At 44.9% G+C, this 21332-nt stretch overlaps 4 protein-coding genes and 3 non-coding genes across 7 annotated transcripts; 6 read left to right on the top strand and 1 right to left on the bottom strand.

Annotated features, from left to right (window-relative positions):
- Nucleotides 1-86: 86 nt before the first annotated feature.
- On the bottom strand, nt 87-8785 carry LOC143430573 (uncharacterized). The gene is made up of 6 exons (XM_076906915.1): nt 8485-8785; nt 2528-2754; nt 1962-2199; nt 910-1062; nt 623-830; nt 87-516 (listed from the first exon to the last, which is right to left on the bottom strand). The coding sequence occupies exons 2-6, from the start codon at nt 2732-2734 to the stop codon at nt 360-362; spliced, it is 963 nt and encodes a 320-aa protein (XP_076763030.1). The 5' UTR covers nt 2735-2754; nt 8485-8785; the 3' UTR covers nt 87-359.
- A 1847-nt stretch (nt 8786-10632) lies between these two features.
- Nucleotides 10633-11841, top strand: LOC143430576 (tRNA N(3)-cytidine methyltransferase METTL6). The gene is made up of 4 exons (XM_076906919.1): nt 10633-11171; nt 11244-11389; nt 11466-11609; nt 11677-11841. The coding sequence occupies exons 1-4, from the start codon at nt 10791-10793 to the stop codon at nt 11831-11833; spliced, it is 828 nt and encodes a 275-aa protein (XP_076763034.1). The 5' UTR covers nt 10633-10790; the 3' UTR covers nt 11834-11841.
- Nucleotides 11836-16395, top strand: LOC143430656 (uncharacterized). Its single transcript, XM_076907032.1, has 4 exons — nt 11836-11841; nt 12290-12335; nt 15479-15603; nt 16123-16395. The coding sequence occupies exons 1-4, from the start codon at nt 11836-11838 to the stop codon at nt 16393-16395; spliced, it is 450 nt and encodes a 149-aa protein (XP_076763147.1).
- Nucleotides 12139-12219, top strand: LOC143430904 (small nucleolar RNA snR60/Z15/Z230/Z193/J17). Its single transcript, XR_013102664.1, has one exon. It is a non-coding gene; the product is annotated as a small nucleolar RNA snR60/Z15/Z230/Z193/J17 (small nucleolar RNA).
- LOC143430903 (small nucleolar RNA snR60/Z15/Z230/Z193/J17) lies at nt 12379-12461 on the top strand. The gene has a single exon (XR_013102663.1). It is a non-coding gene; the product is annotated as a small nucleolar RNA snR60/Z15/Z230/Z193/J17 (small nucleolar RNA).
- Nucleotides 12624-12701, top strand: LOC143430905 (small nucleolar RNA snR60/Z15/Z230/Z193/J17). The gene has a single exon (XR_013102666.1). It is a non-coding gene; the product is annotated as a small nucleolar RNA snR60/Z15/Z230/Z193/J17 (small nucleolar RNA).
- Nucleotides 16396-18195: 1800 nt separating the features above from the next.
- On the top strand, nt 18196-20316 carry LOC143430829 (uncharacterized). Its single transcript, XM_076907264.1, has 2 exons — nt 18196-18210; nt 18358-20316. Exons 1-2 carry the CDS (start codon nt 18196-18198, stop codon nt 20314-20316), a joined length of 1974 nt encoding a protein of 657 aa, XP_076763379.1.
- The last annotated feature ends 1016 nt before the right edge of the window (nt 20317-21332 follow it).

The raw sequence follows: 21332 nt of genomic DNA, 5'->3' as shown, positions 1-21332 counted from the left end.
TCGATTCCGAGGACATCGAGGACGTACCCTGGCTTCAATTCGCCTCGGTCGTCGCCAGAGGGAGGAAGGAGAAAAGTGGTCGCTGGTGTTAATTAAAAAATTTTGTTAACAGTGTATTAATTATAAAACTGTACATAAACCTTACAAACTTAAGCCTCTCGCGCAACTGGTACGTCTAAGAAGATTTACAATTAAAAACGTATGAAGGTACGTAACAAAAAATCCATCGACGTTAAGTTAACAACCGTTAGTCTTACAAAGTATTACTGACTGATACGTGACGGGACGTAATTAGGTACCAAGTAAGTTATTTCACGTGTAACAATAGCACCCTTCGATCAGAGTGAATTAAAACCGATTCATTTGCAGAAGAGTCTGCTCTTGGCGACCATCTCGTAAGCCACGCGTGGACATGGCGACGTGAGCGCTGGTATTAACGAATTCTGGACAGCGTCAGCAGACACGGGCGCGGTCCACGTTCCCTCGGACGACACTATCCCAGACTCCACGTCGGATCTGAAAATACAACGTTTTTCACCTTGAATCTGCGAATCAATTACGAACGATTCCCATGCGAAACGTTACGAGATTCCGTCTCGCGAGGCAACGTTCGAAGCCTTACGTCTTGAGAACGGGGGAGCTGTAAAGAATAAGAGGATTCACTGGCGGCGGTTTAAGGAGGACAACGTCGACGCCGGATGATTGTAGCTCGCTCTTTAATGCCTCTGCGGCACCTTCCACGGCCTTCCTCGACGCGCTGTACGCCACCAGTCCCGTCCCAGCTTTGGTGCCGTAGCTGGTCGTCGAGTCGCCCAGAAGAATGATGCGTCCTTCGCAGAGTAAATCGTTATTTGCAACAGGCTCGCCGGATCTCACGGGCTTACCGTTAATTCGGGAATTCCGGCTGACCTCTTTTCACGCGCAGAAGAGGGATGAACATCCTGGCGGTTCTAAGCGGCGCGACCAAATTGTGTCGCAACATGGACTCCCACGCGGAGCTCGGCTGCCTCTCAATGACGCCAGGCAGGGCCAGCCCGCCAGTGTGCACGACTGCCCACAGGCCTGTAATTAAGCGAGGCTGTAACTTCAGTGTACTTTAAGCGGCCGCTTTTGGCCAGTCACGGCGAAGATGGAACTGCGCCTCGCGTGGCATCCTCCCGCGGTGCCTGACGGATCGGTCCATCGTGGAACTTCCGGAACTTGCGCGCAGAGAGAGAGAGAGAGAGATAGAGCGCTCGCAAAGGAGGTAACGTAATAACGAGAATTAAAATCTGCTTGAATGCAGAGGAAACGGAGACGAGAACCAGGAACGCTTCTGTTAAGCGGCGCGAGCAACTTGCAATCTGGCGGGGAACAATTTGCGGCGAGCCGAAACTATTTCACGACCACGACTCTTTGCGTGCGGAACGTCAGGAAGCTCGATCTTCCGTTTGCATTCTTTTCTTTCCCTCGCGATCCGCCGTTCCTTGTGTTCTACTTGTACAATAAAACGTTATCGTTCGCATTTTCAGGACGCAGCCTCGAGTCGAGGCTTTGAAACGATCTGCGATTTTCCATAGACTTTCGTACGAGCCATTTATTAACGTATCGTTAAGGAAAGAAGTAATACGGTTGGGGACTTAAAGGTCGAGAGGAACAGGCCCGAATTTCGAAGTCGACCATCGATCCTGCGAGGCTCGAACGTCGCGTGGAACTTAATTAACGTTCCCTTAAGGTAACACGAGCGTTCGTTAATTAGTAACCCGTCAATTTGCCCGATATTCGCGGATGGCGGACGTTAAATGGCCCGCGACTCTGTTCGTGGTACACGACTGGGTATTTAAATAGCAGAGAGGCGGGTTTCGATTGTTCGTGCGGAAAATTGAAGCAGGATTCTAGGAAAATGAACGTGGGGGCCGTGTAAGGGGGGCAGCGTGTTCGATCCTCGCCGTTCGTCGCGTATTAAGTCGCCAATTGCTTGCCATCTTCGCCAGCCGGAAGTTTCGCTCTAACTGCATCCAAACAAGCACGTAAACTGTCCTCCCTCGTCGAGTCCAGCTCCAATGGCACGATTTGGCCGTGAGCACGTACTTCCGGGTCCTGCGGGTTCCCGTGATTCGCGTCCGTCGGGTCCTCCTGCCTTTCTTTCCGTTGCTCGATCGCCCTCAAGATTTTCATCGACGGCGAGATTCCTGAGGAGTCCAGCAAACCAGCGAACACCTGCTCGACAATTGATTAACCTTGTATTAAAAATTCCTTCCGTTTCTATCCTTCGATTGTGCGAGGTGTGGCGAATTGTTCTCGTTTCTGAGGTACCATCGAATTTGCTTATCACACGTCAGACATCGTCTCGAAGACGATGCAACCGAATCGCTGAGCGACCTTGCGCTCCACAAACGAAATCGTCACACCTCGTACCACCAAAGAAGGACGATAGTTGCAACGGTTGCAATAGAAGGTGCATTCCAATTGCTACAGACTTATTGCAACCACACAGTGGTTACGTAAGAGAAACGATTCGCGGTAGGACGCGTAGGTGTGTCGTTACCTTGTAACCGGCTTCGTAGAGTGCAAGGGCGATCTGCAGGCCTACGCTGGTGTCGCAGCTGGTGACCAGTACGTGGCGTTTGTTGCGGGTCTCGTACTCGTCCGTGGCATTCCTCGATTGCCGCATTAGGTAGGCCAACAGGGCGGCGACTATCGAACAGAGAGCCAATATTTGTAGGGCCAGAATGGCCCCGGTTTCAGCGTCCATCCTACCTGGCAATATTCAATCTGCAAAGCAGAAGTTACATCTCAATTACGGGCACGATCCTCGGCCGGGTCATACGGGCCCCACCGCTTCCGCAATGCGCCGGAATAGTTTCTCATCGCGGCTACATTTCCAGCCAGCAGTTAAATTTCGTACCGGAGTTTCGCGTGCTGATACGTTTATAGCCTCAATTTCGCCGGCCACTGTCACCCTCGCAAGGCTAACACGGCCACCCCTCTGGATACGTGATTCAAGGACAAGTACAACGGCGAACATTGAATTACAACTTCTCTCCGCAGAGGCAGGAGTAATTCGCGTTACTCGAAGGACTTCCAGCGAGTTCAGCGTAGATTTTAAAGGGTGCAACCCCTCGACGATGCCCAATGAGGCGCGCTTTACGACTAATAACGCACGCGAATTTCTATAAATCCTCCCCCTCGCCCTGTTCGAGGCTCTCGTGGTTTCATGATTCTAGAATTCCAATTCCACGCCGCGATATTCCATTACGATGAATTTGCTCGACGCACACCGACGGTATTTGTATCAATGTTTTCGATGGCTGCACGCAACCCGTATAAATCCACCGCGAAACGTAATTCTGGGCACGAATGCCGTTGACAGCCGATCAATCAATAATGATGCCATAAGGCATAGTATATTTAAACCGAGACCAGCATCGGCGAAACTACTGCGAAATCGCTAGATGCATAGCGATACAACAAATCAAGCATTTTTCCGCGCACCGTCGACGGATCCTGTTTTTCATCCTGTGAAAAACTGCAGCCACGGGCGTGTTCATCGACTATTGATATCGCTCGACGGTATTTCATATCTGTGTTCGGTTATCATTAGTTCAGGCACGTCCTAAGACACGAATTGTTCGTCGATCAAAATGATTAACTCCGATTTTTGAATTATTTTTTACTCGTGAAAAGCAGGCTTGATTTGTGCTTAACAATTTTCCGTACCCTTTGTTTCACGAAGTTAATCAGTTTGATAAATGAGAGGCTCTACATTACTGTTATACATCGCGCACTAAATACTTTTCTTAATCGTGGACTTGGCGTTAATGAATTGCCTCGCGATAATAACGTAACAATAAATAATTTGTATTTCTCCCTGATTTTCGCGAGGGTATGACGATGGTCGACGATTTCGAAATTCTCAGAACCGTTCTATTACTCGTACGAGTATGTTTTTTTCTTCCCCCAGAAAATTTTCATTCGCGTTCCACTTCGTAATTATATGTTTTAACGGACACGCGAGTACGATAGCGATATTTTTAGTAAATTAAATTGAAGAGCTCCCGGTTAGAGCCTTTTTTCTCTCGTTGCACCTACAAATTTTCCGGTACACCCCAACTGCATAGAACTGTCTCTCATTTTTTTTTTGAAAACTCTTCCAAACTTGTACAGTTTGATGGTTCTCCGATAAAATTCAGACGGACGATGAAAAGCCTTCCGTGCATCACGGACCAACTAATCACGATCGTTAATTCCTAACGTGTACAAAATTTTCACTTAGAAATCAGTTTTCACCAAATTATTCATCGGCGAGGGAACGTTCGCGTTGATGTCAGCGATTTCTAATCGTAAACAGGATATTCTCGCGAGGAAAATCGTATGGACTTTGGCGAGGAGAAGGGTGGGCGTCGGTTGAAACGCAATGGAATAAATAATAACGCTTCAATAGCTCGTAACGCTGACGTCGCGAAACGCATCGCGGATTCCGTTTTTCCCGCGAAAAGTGAAGGGCGTTGGAAAGGTTTTTGTGACTCGCCTTTCTAAACTGTATCGTAGCTCAGCGAGGCGTGGCTGTGCCGCTCCTGTTTCTCCATAGCTGCCGTTCGATCGTCGTTCGTGTCGTCGGGTCGCTCCGATTTCGAAAATCGAACGTAATCCACTTTTTTACAGATAATCCACTTGTCCCTCGCCACGTGAACCGGTAATTCACGTGAAAGATGAACCGTTTCCTTCTCGAATTCAAATGAACGAGAATGCAGTCATCGCGAAACGAAATGTGTATATAAAATCGTTGCGATTCTCTACTCGCGAATAATTTAGAAACGATCGATCAGAGGATTAACCGATTTCCAAGCTGGCTAGTCGTTATTAAAATTCGAGTCAGCTGATTCTGAAAGCGTTCAGGTGATCCGTGGTCCCCGGAACGATGAGCTACGATTTCAAACGGAATACGAGATCCCGCGTAATCGATGCAAATTACTCGAAAAATAGTCGACGGCGGTTACGCGTGACAAATTACACTTTCGTCGTTTGGGAAACGGCCGTGAATGTTCGTGGAAATTAATACATTCGTTCGCGGCAACAATTGAAACCTGTGTACCAGTTTATTCCCAGACTAGCGATAAAAAGTCCCAACGTGGACGAAACAAATTTTGCGAGCAAATTTTACCGCGCGTTTCGCTTTTACGAACGAACACGCTCCGCCTTTCGTGGCGAACGCGCGCAAAAGCATTAATCTCGCCGGGGAATAAAGAAATTCTTCGTGAAATTTCGTCTCGCACACGTGCGCGATGGTGCGCGCGAGGACAGAGGAGCGTGATGGAAACGCGGGTACGCATCGAGCAGGCCTGTGTGCGCAGCTCGCCTCGGTTGCGTGCCAAATCATCGCGGTTAACTTTCTCTGGAATGCAGGTACGGAAAGAAACCAAGCTGAAAGACAGGTGCCACGAAATTACAGCGGCTTATCCGCGATCTGGCAAGCAGCGCAGCTGTTTTTACGCAGCACAATCTCGCTGGGATATCGTTGGTCCTTCCTTTTTCTTGCTAAATCGCTCTTTATCGAAGCTTGGTGCTTGTTAAGCAATTAAAATAATGCTCCGTTCGTCTTATCAATTACCTGCGAGAAAACGGTCTTAGCCGTTAAAAGGAAAGTGTAAACACTGCGCAGAGGCGAGATGTTGCCGATCTAAAGCAGAAAGCGAGTTTTAATGCGCTCGCGTTTAAACGCGCGCGGCGATCGCGAGGAATCCGAAGGTAGCGCGAGTGCATCGCGGATGTTACAGCCAGACAGGCTGTAATAAGAGATCTCGAGACTTCGTCAGATCAATTATCCCTCTAATTTTCCACGCGCTGTTATCGATACGCGATTACATCGATGATGAGCACGCGATTCCGTTAATATCGATACATCATCCCGTTGATTTCGTTCGAGCGAGACGAAGTAAAAGGCGACTGAAAACCTCGTCGACGTTCATCCGCGAACCGGTTCGCTCGATGTATCCCCAGTGAAAGACTTTCCCGATCGAACGAAAACGAAAATCGCCGCACGACTCTTCCGCGATCGCGTCGCCGCCACGAAGTTATTCGAACGAGGCGAACTGGCTGGCAAGCCAGGCTCCCGAAGGAGGACAGCAACGCTCGCTATCCCCTTTATCGGTCGCGCGACCGCTGTTTCGTTGTCATGCTAATAAGCAGCTATGTCATCTCCATTAATCGACGGTACGACGTTGCGAGATGCGCGGTGGCTGGAATGCTGGAAGTTACGTGGATTACACGTACACGAGGGTACCCTCGATCGTGCGATCGTGCACAGGCGATCGGCACTGTCGCTATAGGCGGGCCTGGTTTCGCATCCGCGGTATGCACGGCCCTGGAGTCACGCTTCGCGGTCGCATTATCGAATTGCGGGAGTTTATTCGCTCGTGGTAATTTCGAGGGGAATGTGGAAGTATCGATTGGCAGTTGGCCTCTCCTCTCGCGTGCTCCTTGCGATCTAGAATCTTGCCAGGCTATCCGTGTGTTCCCCGCGCGATGGAGCATCGCAACGCTCCATTGCTCGACCTATGACAGAGAGACAGCAAAGTAATTCGACCCAAAAAACGCTCTGCCTCGAACGTCAACGATTTACGATCCGAAGAAGGGGAATCGTGGCCGATTTCCGAGCGTGTCGCATTCGAATCAACGTCCAAACGCTCGTACGCGATTCCCGCTATTTTTATGTAGGCGGTCGTGTCCCGCTAGAGGATTTTATAAGCGAGACTGCGGCTCGAGTCGCTGAGGAGGAAAGGATCGCGTACACGCCGACGCGGTGCTTAACGGAATCCGCTGGGCAACCATCTGGCTCTTTAGCATGTAATCGGAGGAATTATTAGCGGTGGTATGCCATCTGCAGCGGTAAGATCGCGTACATTATTCGTGCAAGCCGCAGCGAGGTACGGTTGCGCGGATAGAGACCAACAGCGAACCTGCAACGGTACTCCACGAGTTGACCACGAGTGACCGCGTGGAAAAGATAAACACTCGCAGTCAGCGTATTCCGGTTGGATTATCATTTGCACAATGATTACCAGCGATGTTTACGTTGGCTCTTGCTTTTCCGCGCGTTGACGCAATCCCGGAATTGCTCGTCAACGTCGAGGGACACCGAGATCGCGCGAATTACGTTCGATCGCTTAGATACGACCAAGGACGCTCGAATTAAATGGTTCCCCGAGCGGAAGCGGCTGTCGAAACAAGGAATCGGCTCGAGTATCGTTGCGCAAGTAGTCCAAGTAAACCGATTGGTAGGGAGAGCCGATTTCTTGGCAGTTACGCAACGATATCGCAAATCCTCGGGGCCTGATTTTATGGATCCGCGCCCCGTGGACGTGCGGGTTCGCGGATATCTCGCTCGTACATTAATGACCAGAGGCCACGATACCCGCTTAGAAAGTTTAAACCGGCCACTTTTCCTGCCGCTAGCTGGAAAGCTGAAAACGAGCCGTTCGTCCAGGAATGTCGAATGCATTACCATTGTAGTTTCTCTCGTATCGATTGCATTTTGCGATGGTTGACGGGGTCTCTGGTCGATCTTGAATATTTTCGTGCGAACCATCGTTGGGTATCTCAGGTTCGTCGACGCTCCTGGGAACCGGGAGCGTACGAAAATACGGTCGCACGAATCGCTCCTTTGTCTTGATTAGCTGTTAAGCGAAAATCGTCGCTTCCGCTTCGAAACCTTCGATTATCGTTACTGGCGAACCGTGTCAACGGAACGGAGCTGTTGCTGGGATCCTCGATCGATCGACGGCTACCCATTGTAAAAGTCGCGACTCTCGCAAGTGTTGTTCGTCTTTTTTTTCTTTTTCTTTTCCGCGATATTATTAGAAAACAGCAGAGTAGTTGGTGTAGGTATCGAAAAGGCGATAATGGACCGCTCTCGCTACGCTTTCGAAAAAGTATCGTTAATTAGAAATTGATAGCAGCGTTTTTCGCAGACGCGCAAGAAAACGGCACGCGAAAATCGCAGGGTTCTCGATGATCGTTACATATTCGCGTCTGAGCATGCAATTTTTTTCACACGTCACGCGCCACTCGGTTTTTTAATCCACGCTCTACTTCACGCTTAATTAGCTTATCACTCTGTTGTGTACAGTCGCGAGTACGAATCCGTTTAATCGCGAATTCCCCATTGGCAGCTCGTTCTCACGACATTCAGAGGATCTAGAAGTTACGACACGTTTTCTCGTGCAAGCGCTCGAATGCGTCCTAAACAAACACGGATGGCGACCGTGGTCGTTCGTTCGCTTCGACGGAAAACAAAAAAAAAAAAAAAATTGAACGTACCTCACTGTCGATGCGACAGTTCTATCGACGCGCGCGTTCCTACGCGAGCTATTAAAACGGATGCGCTCGATTTAATCGCGCGCGCGTCACCTCTCGTTTAAAATGGTAATAATATCGACGAGGCTGTAATGAATCAAAGACGGAAGACAGAGGCAGGCCCGCACGACAGGTAGTTAAGTAACTCACCAGGATTCGACCGTAGAAATGTCGAGGAAATGTCGAGGTCAAGTGGTAGCCACGGCACTTTGCTATTCGATGGTGTGGCCCGCAAGAAAATTCGGTGTGCACTCGAAACGGCGCAAACGGTGAAAACGGCGGTTTTACGAACACTCGAAAGTACCGGCGAGCGGCAGGCCGCGACGCGTGTTTCTACGGCACAACTGGCTTTCGAGAATTCCCGCTTGGAATGCCCACGAGGACGAACGGTATAAGATGCTTCGACGCTGGCTGCCTCGACAAATGGAAAAGGCACGGTCGAAGCATCTTCGCCGCGCCTACAATTACGTGCCCGTGTCTATCGCTCCAAAGACGCTCCTCGCCTCGCGAAACGGCTACGCCTCTGCCAACGTCCGTTTCCAAAGAATCCGACCGTTTAACGTGCCACGAATTCCCATCGCGAATAGATCGCCAGTTACTATAATGCCCGTGTAACAAATTATTACACACTCGATGTAATTGCCTGTTTCCGTCGCGGGTAGGAATGACAAACTCGATGAAATTTCCAAGCTTTTGCGTTGGCGCTGGAATATTATTGCGAGAACGTTTGTTCTGGTTACGTCGCGCTGCGAATAATTATAATAAAGATCGTGGAGTTCTGCTATAGAATAGTCTGGAATAGAAAATATTAATGTAAATTTATTTTAAAGCAAGCCAAACGCTGATCGCAGCCTTTTTTAATGCGCGTTTCATTCGTCGCCAGAAGATATACTCGATTGGATTTTTCCTCCTCTTCTTGGATCGGATAAAACAAAAATGTCGCGACAGGGTTTTTGAGAGCTCATTCGTGTAATCAATTTTGTCGGGAAGAAGAGGGTAGCTCACTGGTCGCTTAATGAGAACGTCGGAGGGATTTGAAATTACGTAAATCGAGGAAGCTTACCTGGCAGATGTAATGTGCAGTGACGACAAGAAATACTCTCTTAATATTTTCATCTGCCCATCGCGGAGAACTTCCATCTCCGTTCTTTAATTATTCTCAGCTGGCACATTTTTGGATGCCTCGAAAATATCGCTTAATCCTTTTTTTTTTCAAAGCGCAAGCCAGACAAAATGCATTATTTGAAGAAGCCCCGGGTGGTTACGAGTTCCGAAACGTGTTTTTCATTTCATTCGGTTAATCTGTCGTCATATCATCTGTCAAGCCCTCAACAAAATTCTGGTCTGCAATGACCTACATACTACTTTGATCGATTAATTTTCCTTTGACCTCGTTCTGTTTGCAAATTGCGAGATGGTCATAAATCGTAATGCGATCATCTACTAAAAAGCAAACACCGAACCGTAATGAAGAATCCAGATTATCAGGTTCTAATGAGATATTGCCAAGTTCCGTTTATTTATTCTGTGAACATTTCCATCGTTGCTCGAATGATTCGCGTAATAGGGGACATTAAAGTCAATGAAACATTTTATAATTTTCTGCGACTGTTTGTGTATACAGCTAATTAAATATTACAAATATATGTGCATACATAACGACAGCCAGTACTGCTGAATATATGCATATGTGCAATGCACTTTTTGTACGTACATGTATTAAGTTTCATAAATTTGAATAATGCGCGTTAAAAATGAAACATGTTAGTAGAGGCAATCGAATAAATTTCAGTCACGATTAACCCCTTTCAGCACTGTGTCATGGTATGACAATGCTGTACGCAGGCTGAAAATATTCGTTTCAAACGGGCACCGCATATTAATTACTCGAATAAGTTCACACGTGGAATTCATACCGATTATGTATTCATTGTCTTGCAAAATTAAATGAATCCTATCGCGATCGAATTGTACTAATTAATAAGTATTCCACAAATAACGCGTCGCGTGGTTAATAAAACGCTCTTACACGGAAAGAGCGTGAACGAAATTGTAGGAAAAGAACCGTAGTTGATTGCACGGTGCAGTTCCTCCGATTCTATAATCGTTTTAATGCGTAATAGTCGAGTTCATGGAAAGCAACGGTAAACAGATTTTAATTTTCCCGGAATACGATGGCAGCCCTGAAATCACTAGACTAGGTAGTCGAACGAGCATTGTGGTGGGGCAGCGTCCACTGCGCGCATGTGCCTCTTAGCGTCGTCCATTTCCTTTTGGAACTTAAAGGTGAGAGGTTGTTGTGTTGCGTAGTCCTCGATAGACGTCCTATTAGATTGTCGCATAAATATCTGTTACAATTGCAATCGAATCGACTGCCACGTCCAGAAATATTCTTAAACTTTCTCCGTCGCCTTTTAATTTACGAGATAATCGTTAGCGTAACGGAGTTCGGGTAAATGACCGAATCGATGGAGAACGGTAGTGAGTACGTTGCTGGCCACGTGGCGAAGCAACTAACGCGAGAAGAAATCGAGAGGATGCAGGCGCAAAACTCGCGATTAGTCTCAGAGTATCGAGCGAATCAACTAGAGAAAGACGCGAAAAAACACTGGGATCTGTTTTACAAACGAAACGATACTAGATTCTTTAAGGATAGACATTGGACCACGAGGGAGTTCAATGAGTTATTGGGTTTGGGCACGAAGGAGGATGGCAACGTTCTCCTCGAAGTCGGGTGCGGCGTTGGGAATTTCGTATACCCCTTAGTCGAAGATGGATTGAGATTTAAGAAAATATTTGCATGCGATCTGTCCCCTAGAGCTGTGGAGCTGATGAAGGTATATTTAATCATTTATTTGTAATTGATATCTCTTTAGTTTGCCACGTGTTACAATTCGTACTATTTGTAGAATCATGCGCTACATGATCCGCAAAGAATGAAAATATTTCAGACAGATATTGTCTCGGATAATTGTTTCCTTAATGTGGATTGTCCGGTGAACATAGCAACATTAATATTCGTTTTATCAGCCATCCATCCAGAAAAATTTAAAAAGTAAAGAGTTCTCTATATATATGTATATCTACTTCCATTCAGATTAGCAGTGTCTCATTTAATTATAATATTTCAGAGTTGTGCTAAATTTATATAACGTTCTTGATAACGGTGGAGTTGTACTTTTTAGAGATTATGGCTTGTATGATATGGCTCAATTGAGATTTAAACCGGGGCATAAAATTAGCGAAAATTTTTATATGAGACAAGATGGGACTAGGTAAAAATTTCTTAATCCTCTTATTAATGTTGATACATTAAATTGCTCATAGCAATTTTTATTTTAGGACTTATTACTTCTCGGTGGAAGAAATATCAAATTTATTTGAATCGGTCGGCTTTAAAACTTTAATGTGCAATTATGTACAAAGACGTACCGTAAATTTAAAGGAGAATATAGATGTACCTAGAATTTTTGTTCAAGGAAAATTTGAAAAGTTCTAGTGATGTTGGTATGTATTTGTTACACAGTACTTAAGAATGTGTTACTTTTTCTTAGTTTATGATGGATACATGATACAACTGATCTCTAATGAAAATTAAGTGGTTTTAGATCCTCTGATAATTATAAATATTAAATAATAATTTCATTATGTGCAAAAAAAGCTTATAGAATGATGTGCTTTTTCATTTCAGAAAAATTGACATGACTCAATAAAAGCTGTTACGTATTCTTGTATACGTAAATAACAATGATAACTACCATAGGTAGGTAAATAAAAAAAATAAAAAAATGCATTTATTTAAAAGAAAAACATGATGAGTTCATAGTTCACCTGATTTCTAATGAAGATTACTCGATTGTCTTTCGCTCCTATCTGATGAATTTGACAATAATATTAAATTCGTAGCACAATGTATATCCATTTGTTTTGTAATTTTATTTTTATTTTCTTTCAGGTTGAATCTATAAAATTGGATGAGAACAAGAACCCAGATATAATAGGTAAATACTTAAAATTTACATAGCAAAATCTTACTAGTAATCCAATACCTTTGTGATGAGTTCATAGTTCACCTGATTTCTCATGAAGATTAGTCAATTGTCTTTTGCTCCTATCTGATAAATTTTACAATAATATTAAATAATTTGTAGTGCAGTAAAAATCAAGTTTATTGCAGTTTTATTTTTTATTTTTTTTCAGATTGGATCTAAAGTTGAATGGGAACTGAGGAATACTGATCAATGGGTAAAAATTTTTAAAATATGAAACTAAATAGTTAGAATAATTAAAGGTATCTTTATGATGAGTTCATAGTTCAACTGATTGTAATGAAGATTAATTACTTTCGCCCCTATCTGATGACATTTTAATTTTGAATGAAGTATTCCAATAATGGGCATAAATTATATATATATACATATGTATTTATTAACTTTCAGAATTTCTTCGCTAAAAGTGTTTTTGATACATGAGATGATTTGCATTGTATATATTCGTAAGTGGCTTTTTATGTATATACTTTAGTATAAATATTAATTTTCGATATCAATGATGTGCTGTCATATAAGTATTTGATTTCACATGATATCTACATATATTTCGTCACTACCTCTGAGAAAAGCATACTGTTTCGACGGTAGAATATATTTTATCTTAATAAAACAGAAGTGTTATTTCTTTTGCAGATAGAATTATAATATTTTCCATGTGGTAATCTCTGAAGTAGAGCAGGTGAATAAATATTTAATAACTCATTATTTCTCAGTTAAGTTATTATTGTAATGATGAACATATTTAAAAATAATGATCCTAATGATTTATAGTCTATTAGCTCTATCTGACAAAAAAATCTTTCTACATCTACATCTTTAGGATATAAGAGGGTTTTTGAAGCGCCATCTTTCTATGTTACAGAATATTACTAAGGATCCTTCCGGGAGGCATCTAGTTATATGGAATGGTACCTCATCAATATAATTTTTTTATATTGTAATATTTAATAAATAAAGTTTTACAAATCATTATTATTGATATTTGCATCCTGCGTACATCATTTTAATAATTAAGTAGCCAGAAGACGGTCTCGTAACTATAATCGAGTGTGATACATTAAAATTCATGAGAAAATATTTAGAGGGCGCCGATATTGTGCGCCCAGGAAGGATTTGAAAGCGAAGCCGCAGAGACAAATAAATTGCATTGAGATTATTAATTAGGCAAAAAGATGCCACGTTCCCATTTACTTTCGATCGCATAAACGATACACGGCGCAATCAATCTATACAGCGTAGTTTCTTAATATGTTTCATATCGTTCTACTGGTATCGTAAGGACGAATAAATGCTTTTAAATGTTTGATAATTATACAAATTTGGTGCATCGTTAATTTTCTGCGAGAATCATTGGATATTCCTTACTAAAAATAAATACGTATAATATACGAGATTAATTACTAAATAATTTGAATAAATTATTTGTATTATCTATATACAGATAAGACAGCCACACCTTCTTAAATGGAATTCTTTAAAATAAGAATGAGTAATTTCGGTTCTCGTAAATAAAATCAGGTTTTTAGGGAAGAAACCAAGGTACAGGAATGCAGGATTTCAATCGTTCGTCCTTGGAAAGAGAAAAAATTAAATCAGATTTATAGGAGCAAACAAGGCGGTGGAATGTTGAATTCTATTTAAATATATATAAAATTAGAAGCTGTGTCTATGTTTGTCTTATATTCCTTTTTATTGGCGATACCTTTGTACGAAACCGGATCGAAACACTTTAAAAAACCTACCTGTTTCTCCTTGAATGGGTATTGGTGCATCCTAATCGATGTCGAATATAAATAGACGAAGAAAACGTGAAACAAAAACCTACCCACTAAACATGCAGAGAAACTGAAAGCACCGGAGGTATCGGTATGCAAACGGTTGCTGACTGATTTGCCAGGATTTTAAGATACGCACGCGTTGAACAGGACATTTGGCAATGGCCGGGATTTCCCCCGGGATTGAAATTCAAAGCGTCAAGTGTACGCCCTTTAATCGTGCGAGGCATTTTACTTTGAATTTCGTTTGACTTTAGGCGATATTTACTTTAATGGCGCATCCTGTTCACGTACAATACAGTTTCGGTACAGTTACAGATTTTACTACTATACCCGACACCAAACATGGCTCGGTTCGAGAGGAATATTATTTTTTAACAGGATTTGCCTCAGGAGTGAATCATTTCTGCAGAAAAAAACGTGTTGGTATTAGCAATTCGAATGAAGCGAACTGATCGCAGCAATATCATCACAAAAATTGTAAATAACATTCTGGAAACTCATTCGACCAACTATTGCGTAAAAATCATAATAATCTAAATATTCCGTCCAGTTTGCTGTATTTTTCTTTTCTTTAACCATTAAAGAATAGTGGAACACTTCACGGATAAGAACGAGAAACTATTTCTTCACTCTGACAAGATAGATGTGACATACCCTAAGATTTTTGCATAACCACTGGCCTCCATTAAGGTATAAAACAGGGTATACGTGAGAATTAGAGAAATTCACGAGTGGTACCATAACTTTCTTCAAACATTTATTACAATTATGCAACAGTCCTGATACGTACACCACCAGGTTACGCACACAAGCGCAGGGGAAAGAGAATACTTGTCGTCCTCGTTGACTTGACACAGGAAAAAAAAACCTGTTGACAAATATCCGTTTTTATATACCAAAATTGGACAGAAGTCTATTGTTATCCTTCGTCGAACAGCACACGTGGCGGATATTCTTCCATTCGACGATGCCACCACTATTCCCCTTTCGATTCATTTAAAGCATCACGTACTATGTTCGTTAAAGTTCAAGGAACTTCTTACAATTGTATCATAGTGTAAAGAAGCGATATTACGTCGCATGTGGTAAAACACTTTCTGTCGTATTTGGCCGATTGCCAAGGTCCCTTGCTTCACCCGCGTGCCGTGCATTGGAGGTTGTACACGGGTTTGCTTCGAGAATACGTGAACGAGATTCCTCAGGCTCTAGACCTTGTCGTTTCCTACGACATCTACCAACTCACGCATACACGCCTCGCACACGCACATTGCGTGTATCCTGGCGGATTGATCAATCGGCGAATGACGCGCATAGGGCGATCTGTTCGCCAGGTATATAAAGGTATCCACCAAAAAGCAGGAGCATCATTCGCTTCCAGTTCACCAAACGAGCTGATCTTCAGATACCCACCAAACTATCCAACCATGAAGTGCTTCGTTGTAAGTATACTCACCACGATTGTGCACGACGAGCATTTCAGTGCACCGCATTACTACTTTACTTGGTCGATTATTCCATTTTTCCTAAAACGATCGAACGTATCGTCACTGATTCCTGAGTCTCGCTAATAACGCCATTTCTGCGATTACAATCTGTCTGTCGCGATTGTTTCGCGACGAAAAGACTGGTAGCTATCATAAATACACAAACGTTATAGTGCATGAAATCATAACTGTATCGCTATTTGGCAAACTAACGACTGGCACTTAGCTGCAATTTTCTTGCATCGCTCACTGCAAATTACACGCTCACACGATCGTACATATTTACTGGCAGCACACCTATAATTTGCATTCGTTTTGATGGCTCGTACAACTCGATCACTGTGTAAAAACGAAGAAAATATCGTTCCAAACAATACGACTGATCGTTAAATTACATACTTCGAATCGAGTGTAAATGGATCGCGCAGTTTGCAGCTTTTTACGATCGTTCGACTGATTATTGTTTACTTTCAGGCTATCACCCTGTTGGCCCTCTTCGCCGTTGCGTTCGCCGCGGAGGCACCCGCCAAAACGGAAGAGGTCGAATCCCCGCCAGCAGCAGAGGCACCTGAAGCCGCGTTGAGAGACAAGCGAGGTCTGCTGGCCGGCATTGCACCGGTGCAATACGCTGCTTACCAGTACAGCCCTTACCAATACGCTGCAGCCCCAGTTGCCTACTCCAGCTACAGCCTGCCCTATGCCTATCGCTCGTACCCCTCTTACTACAGCTCCTACTACCTGGCTTAACTCTCAATTACCGTGTCTCTGTTAAGACTATGGAAATGATCATGGCTACCACATGGATTTTCAAACGGATCGTTCGCTCTGCATCAGGCATCGAATTAAATAAAACCCCCACAGCTGGACGAAATTCTCTCCGATTCGAAGTTAACGGACGAGCGAGTCCTGTATTCAGGCGCAACATTCGATGTACACATGTCTCGACAAGGCACATGTTTAATACGACGTTTCATTGTATGTTACAATGTTAAATATAGAATTTAATTAAGCTGAAATATTTCGTGTGCTCTCACTTATCCTAAACCTCCTAGTTTGTTGAACGACGTAACGCGAAAGACGATGCGAACAATTGTTTTAATGGGAATTCGTGGAAAGGGTGCACGCAATGTAAATCGCAAAGAGTGCACGGTTCGAATTCTACCTGCACTCGTACGAAGATATCATCAGTTCTATGCTCAATATCGGCGATCCTATTCAACATGCATCTGCAGTTTCATCTCTAATATGCGAATGCATCTCAAAGCGTTTACGCATAGATCGTGCAGTCTTTTTTGTAGATGCGACGAAGTACAATAGAAACAAGCGACGTCATCGGATGCAGTTTGGCGATGTCTCTTTAAGCGGCATCATTTGGGGCGGTATGAAGTCATTGGAATAAAAAGCTACGCCTGACGTTATCGTACATATATTATCTCTGGCCATTTCGAACGCGTGCATGAATAAAGAATGCGATGCTTCGCGGTCCTCGAATAGTCGACAATATGCGAGAGGATAGAAAAAATGGAATACGTTGAATTTCCAGAGTGAAAACATGAAACGTACGAAAAAAGACACGAGTCTTTGCTGTCTACACGAACAATGTCGATTGCGTTATTTAATCGAATTTCTTTCGAGCGTTACCCGAGGAAACGCGTAACCGAATGCGTAACAGCAAGCGACATTTCGAACGTTTCAACGAATTCGAGCACGCGTGAGCCACGCGTAATCAGGAATTACACAATGGGAATAAATCACTGTAAGTGAACACTTATTCCTTGTCCCATCGTACTCGATGACTTTAAGTACTTTCACTGAGGCTTCGAAGAGTATGGACGTGATGGGAATGATACGAACGTCAGTCCTCGTATCCACGGAATGTCTTTTAAGGCACCGACGGAAGTCGCAGTGACGTCTCGTTTCCTTCGCCACAGATTTTCTCGTACAAAAAGTAATTTACTCGAGGCGATACACGCGGCGAGGGTACGCCAGATACGCGATTGTTTTTGCAGTATCAGGAATCTCCATCAACGACGGAAGCCATATGTCTTTCTCGCTCGTGGAATCGTCGTCAACGACCCCTTGCGTACAGAACTTTCATCCAGACAGACTTATCGCCGGGTTAAATCGAATCGTTTCCAAGCGGCTCGATTTTCCGCGGTACGTATTTCGCGTTTACGAGCCTGAAGGGCACGTGTCTCGCGTGAAGAAGCGTGTAAACCGATGAAACGCTTGAAACAGTCGCGAGAAGACGATACTCTACATCGATATGTGTAACATCACCGATCCGTAACAGCATTGCCTAAGTGTGATCGATGAAAGCCGGTAAGAAAGTCTATTGTAATTCGTGGATGGTCGCGACCCGACTGTATTTATACATGTGCAGGTATGGCCGTGGTCTTAGTCGGTGCGAGCCTGTCCATCCTTGAGGAAATTAGCTATTTCCACTGCAGATGCTCTGATTACATGTCGAGGGAACCCGCAGAAGTCATAGTCGTAGCGTAGGTAACGTTCGTTTAGTGTAGTGATAAGTGCGATTGGATTACAAACATGAAGTTCCTGTTGGTGAGTACCGCGACCAGCGTCGTACAAATTATATTTAGACACTCTAACACCTTTCTGTACGCGTACGCGATTTGACACAGCGATTCTACAATTTATAATATTATTATTGACGCGATTCATTATTGACGAATCGAATTCTCGTTTCAGATGACGTGTCTGCTGGTTACGAGCCTTCTCTACATCACAGCCGCGACCAAAGAAGCGGAAGAGAAGCCTGAGATCACGAAGTTAGAGTTAGTCGATCTTGGTGAAGGAGAAAGCGACGTCGATGCGAAGGATTCGGACGTTCAGAGAAAGAGAGACTCGGGGTATTCCTACAAGAGACCAGACAGCTTCGCCACGGCATCGAGGGGCCGTTTCCAAGTCGCGCAATCCGGGCAAAGGGGTCGTATCGTTAACAGACATCCCGCGCAGCTGAACCGACCTGTCACCAAATATGGTCCACCCGGTTATCAGAGTCCATCCCAAACGAGACCATCGTCGCACGGTCAACAGCATCGTGATAAATTGCAATTCCACGGTCATCTCAGTCAACAGCATCCGAGCAACTTCGCCAGTCGACCCAGCGGTCTGTTCGAGCAGGGAGTGCCGAGTCCAATCAGACAGGTCGACTTCGCGGAGCCGAATCCAATATCCACTCAGAACAACGAACCGTTCGCGACTCACTCGGCTAATTACTTGCCGCCAGAGAATCAAAAGTTGCCCGACTATTCCACGCCGCAGATTTTCTCCCAGGCCCAAGTAGCGCAGAGTCCTCAGGGCGTTAGCCAGGAACAGACGGCGAACTTCCAAAGCCAGAGCCTCGTCCAGCCGCAGGGACAGATATCGGATGCTGCGCTCTTCCTAACGCAAAACGCTCAAGCCATACAACAACTGTACGGCGCACCGCCAAACGAGCAGGACTTCGCGCCGCACGTCGATCAGTTCTTAGGTCAGAATAATCAAGTGCAGAACGCGAACGGTCGGTTACAAAGTTTCGAGAGCAGCTCGCAAAGCCAGCAAACCTTCCGCGGTCCCCTGCCCTCGTACGCATCCGGAACCCTCAGCGCGCAGGAAACCCTGGAACAGATACAGTCCCTCGAGAAGGACAGACTGATCGTTCAATTGCAACGGGCCCTGGCGACCCAGGCGCAGGCCCAGAATACGGACCCAGCTGGAAGGTATGCGCAAAATCAGCAGAGCTTCGTAGAAAATCAAGATCTTCTGGCTTCCCTCGGACAGCGAATGAAGATTCACGGTTTAAATACAGAACAGAGTACCGTAAACTTTGGGGTCGGGAATACAGCTTTCAATCAATCACCTTTTTTGCCAGGGACCACGATCAGTCCGGGGTTTCCGCTTAGCTACGGGCCGTCGACCACCGCCCAACCGCCAACGACCACTACGACAACCACGACAACCGTGCAACCCCCTCAGGCTGCTAAAGGCGATGGAACCACGCAGCTCGGTTCCTCCGTGCCTGCGCCGCCCACGTCTGCTCAAGGAGTTCCTATTTACGGCGGGTTCGTGCCCGCCTTGATCGGTGGCACCACGTTTCTATCGAACGTGCCAGCTTACGGCGCCACTTTCTTCGCACCCGCTGCCGTTTCACCTGTACAACCGTCAGGATCGTCGCCCACGCATTTTGGTCTACCAATTCCTACGAACCCCGTTCAAAAACCTATCTCTGGACCAGTACTTCCACCCACGTCTCCATTGAACCCGTCGAACCCTTCGATTCCGCCAGCAAACCGACCCAACGCGCCTTCATCCCCTCCACTCAACACGGTACCAGTTCCCGTGCACCCTGTCGCGACTCCGTTGCATCCGGTAGTGACGCCTCTTCATCCAGTGACTCCTTTGCAACCTGTGGCCCCAGCGACATCGACGCACGTGCATCCTGTACATCCTGTGCATCCCGTGCAAACATCCTCGACGACTCATCCGAGCTACGGACTGCAAACAGCCGTGATCAATCCGCTTCTGTACAAGCCCATCAAACCGGTCTATCCGTTCTACTATTATCCGAGCGTTCAATATCAAGTGCACAAGCCAGCGTTACCGACTTACCCGTGGAGCTACGCGCCGACCTATGCCCAAGCGAAACCGACCCAAATATGGAAATGACGTGATCCGATTTCTCGCGGGTGAATCGTATAACTCGTTTTCCCCGTATCGAGACTGACTGTTTACCCACGCGGAAAAAGGAGAACCCGAAAGATCGAACAAGAAAGTGACCGGGCGCCACGGGATCGAGCCGGGACGCTAATAACACGGTTTTAAAGGTAATGAGAGACACGACCGTCTCGCAGCTGCGGTTCTCGTCTCCACCACGAGGCGTGCGTTCACCGCTGTCTTCGTGGTTCACGTTTATCTCTACGCGTACCAATGATTTTCGTCCAGCGTTTGGTTGTACGGTTGCAACGATCTGAAGTTACGTTTCTTTTTTTTTTTTTTTTTTTTATTGATATTGGGATGTAACGCGAGTGTTATTGAATTTTTCTAGTTCGCTCTAATTTAAGTACGCGAGCTTCTTCTTATTATCGCTGGTTAATGGTGTTCACGAAATCTTGTAGAATTAATCTGGGTTTTCGTTTTTATTATTCTAGGCGAGGTGAACGGGAGATCTGTTTCGCGCTCCCGCGTTTTCTTTATTAACGCGAATCTTTTAGCCGCTTTCATTCGAAACATCGGGCACGTTCTCGTATATCAGTTCTCGATGTGTTTGCCTTCTACGTCAATTGCGTACGAATTGTCAACCGAATGCTGCATGTATATATAGAGGGAGGTCTGTTTTATTTATTATACTGAATAAATATTTTTTTACTGTCGAGAGAGAAACAGAGAGGGACGACATTTTTTTCTGCTTCTTTCTTTTCGTCGATCGTTCACGACCAACCAGAGGTGATATACTATTGTCACAGCCTCATTGTTACTACTGATATAACGTAGAGCTGTAGAAGAAGATTGTTCCTACATAAAAAGGTTCATAAATTACAAACCGGCGTGCTCGTTTCGCCTCTAAAGAAAGTACACCCTAGAAAACCAACTGTCTCGATTTCCGGCCTGTAAACGTACACCAAGAAACTCTCACCGCAGGCTTAAACGGGCGGCAAGCTGATTTGTCGTGGCGCGATCGTGAC

Source organism: Xylocopa sonorina, chromosome 15 (assembly GCF_050948175.1).
Source record: "Xylocopa sonorina isolate GNS202 chromosome 15, iyXylSono1_principal, whole genome shotgun sequence".
NCBI lineage: Eukaryota > Metazoa > Arthropoda > Insecta > Hymenoptera > Apidae > Xylocopa > Xylocopa sonorina.
The sequence above is the reverse complement of the archived record's forward strand: the minus strand, read 5'-3'. Positions and strand labels throughout refer to the sequence as shown.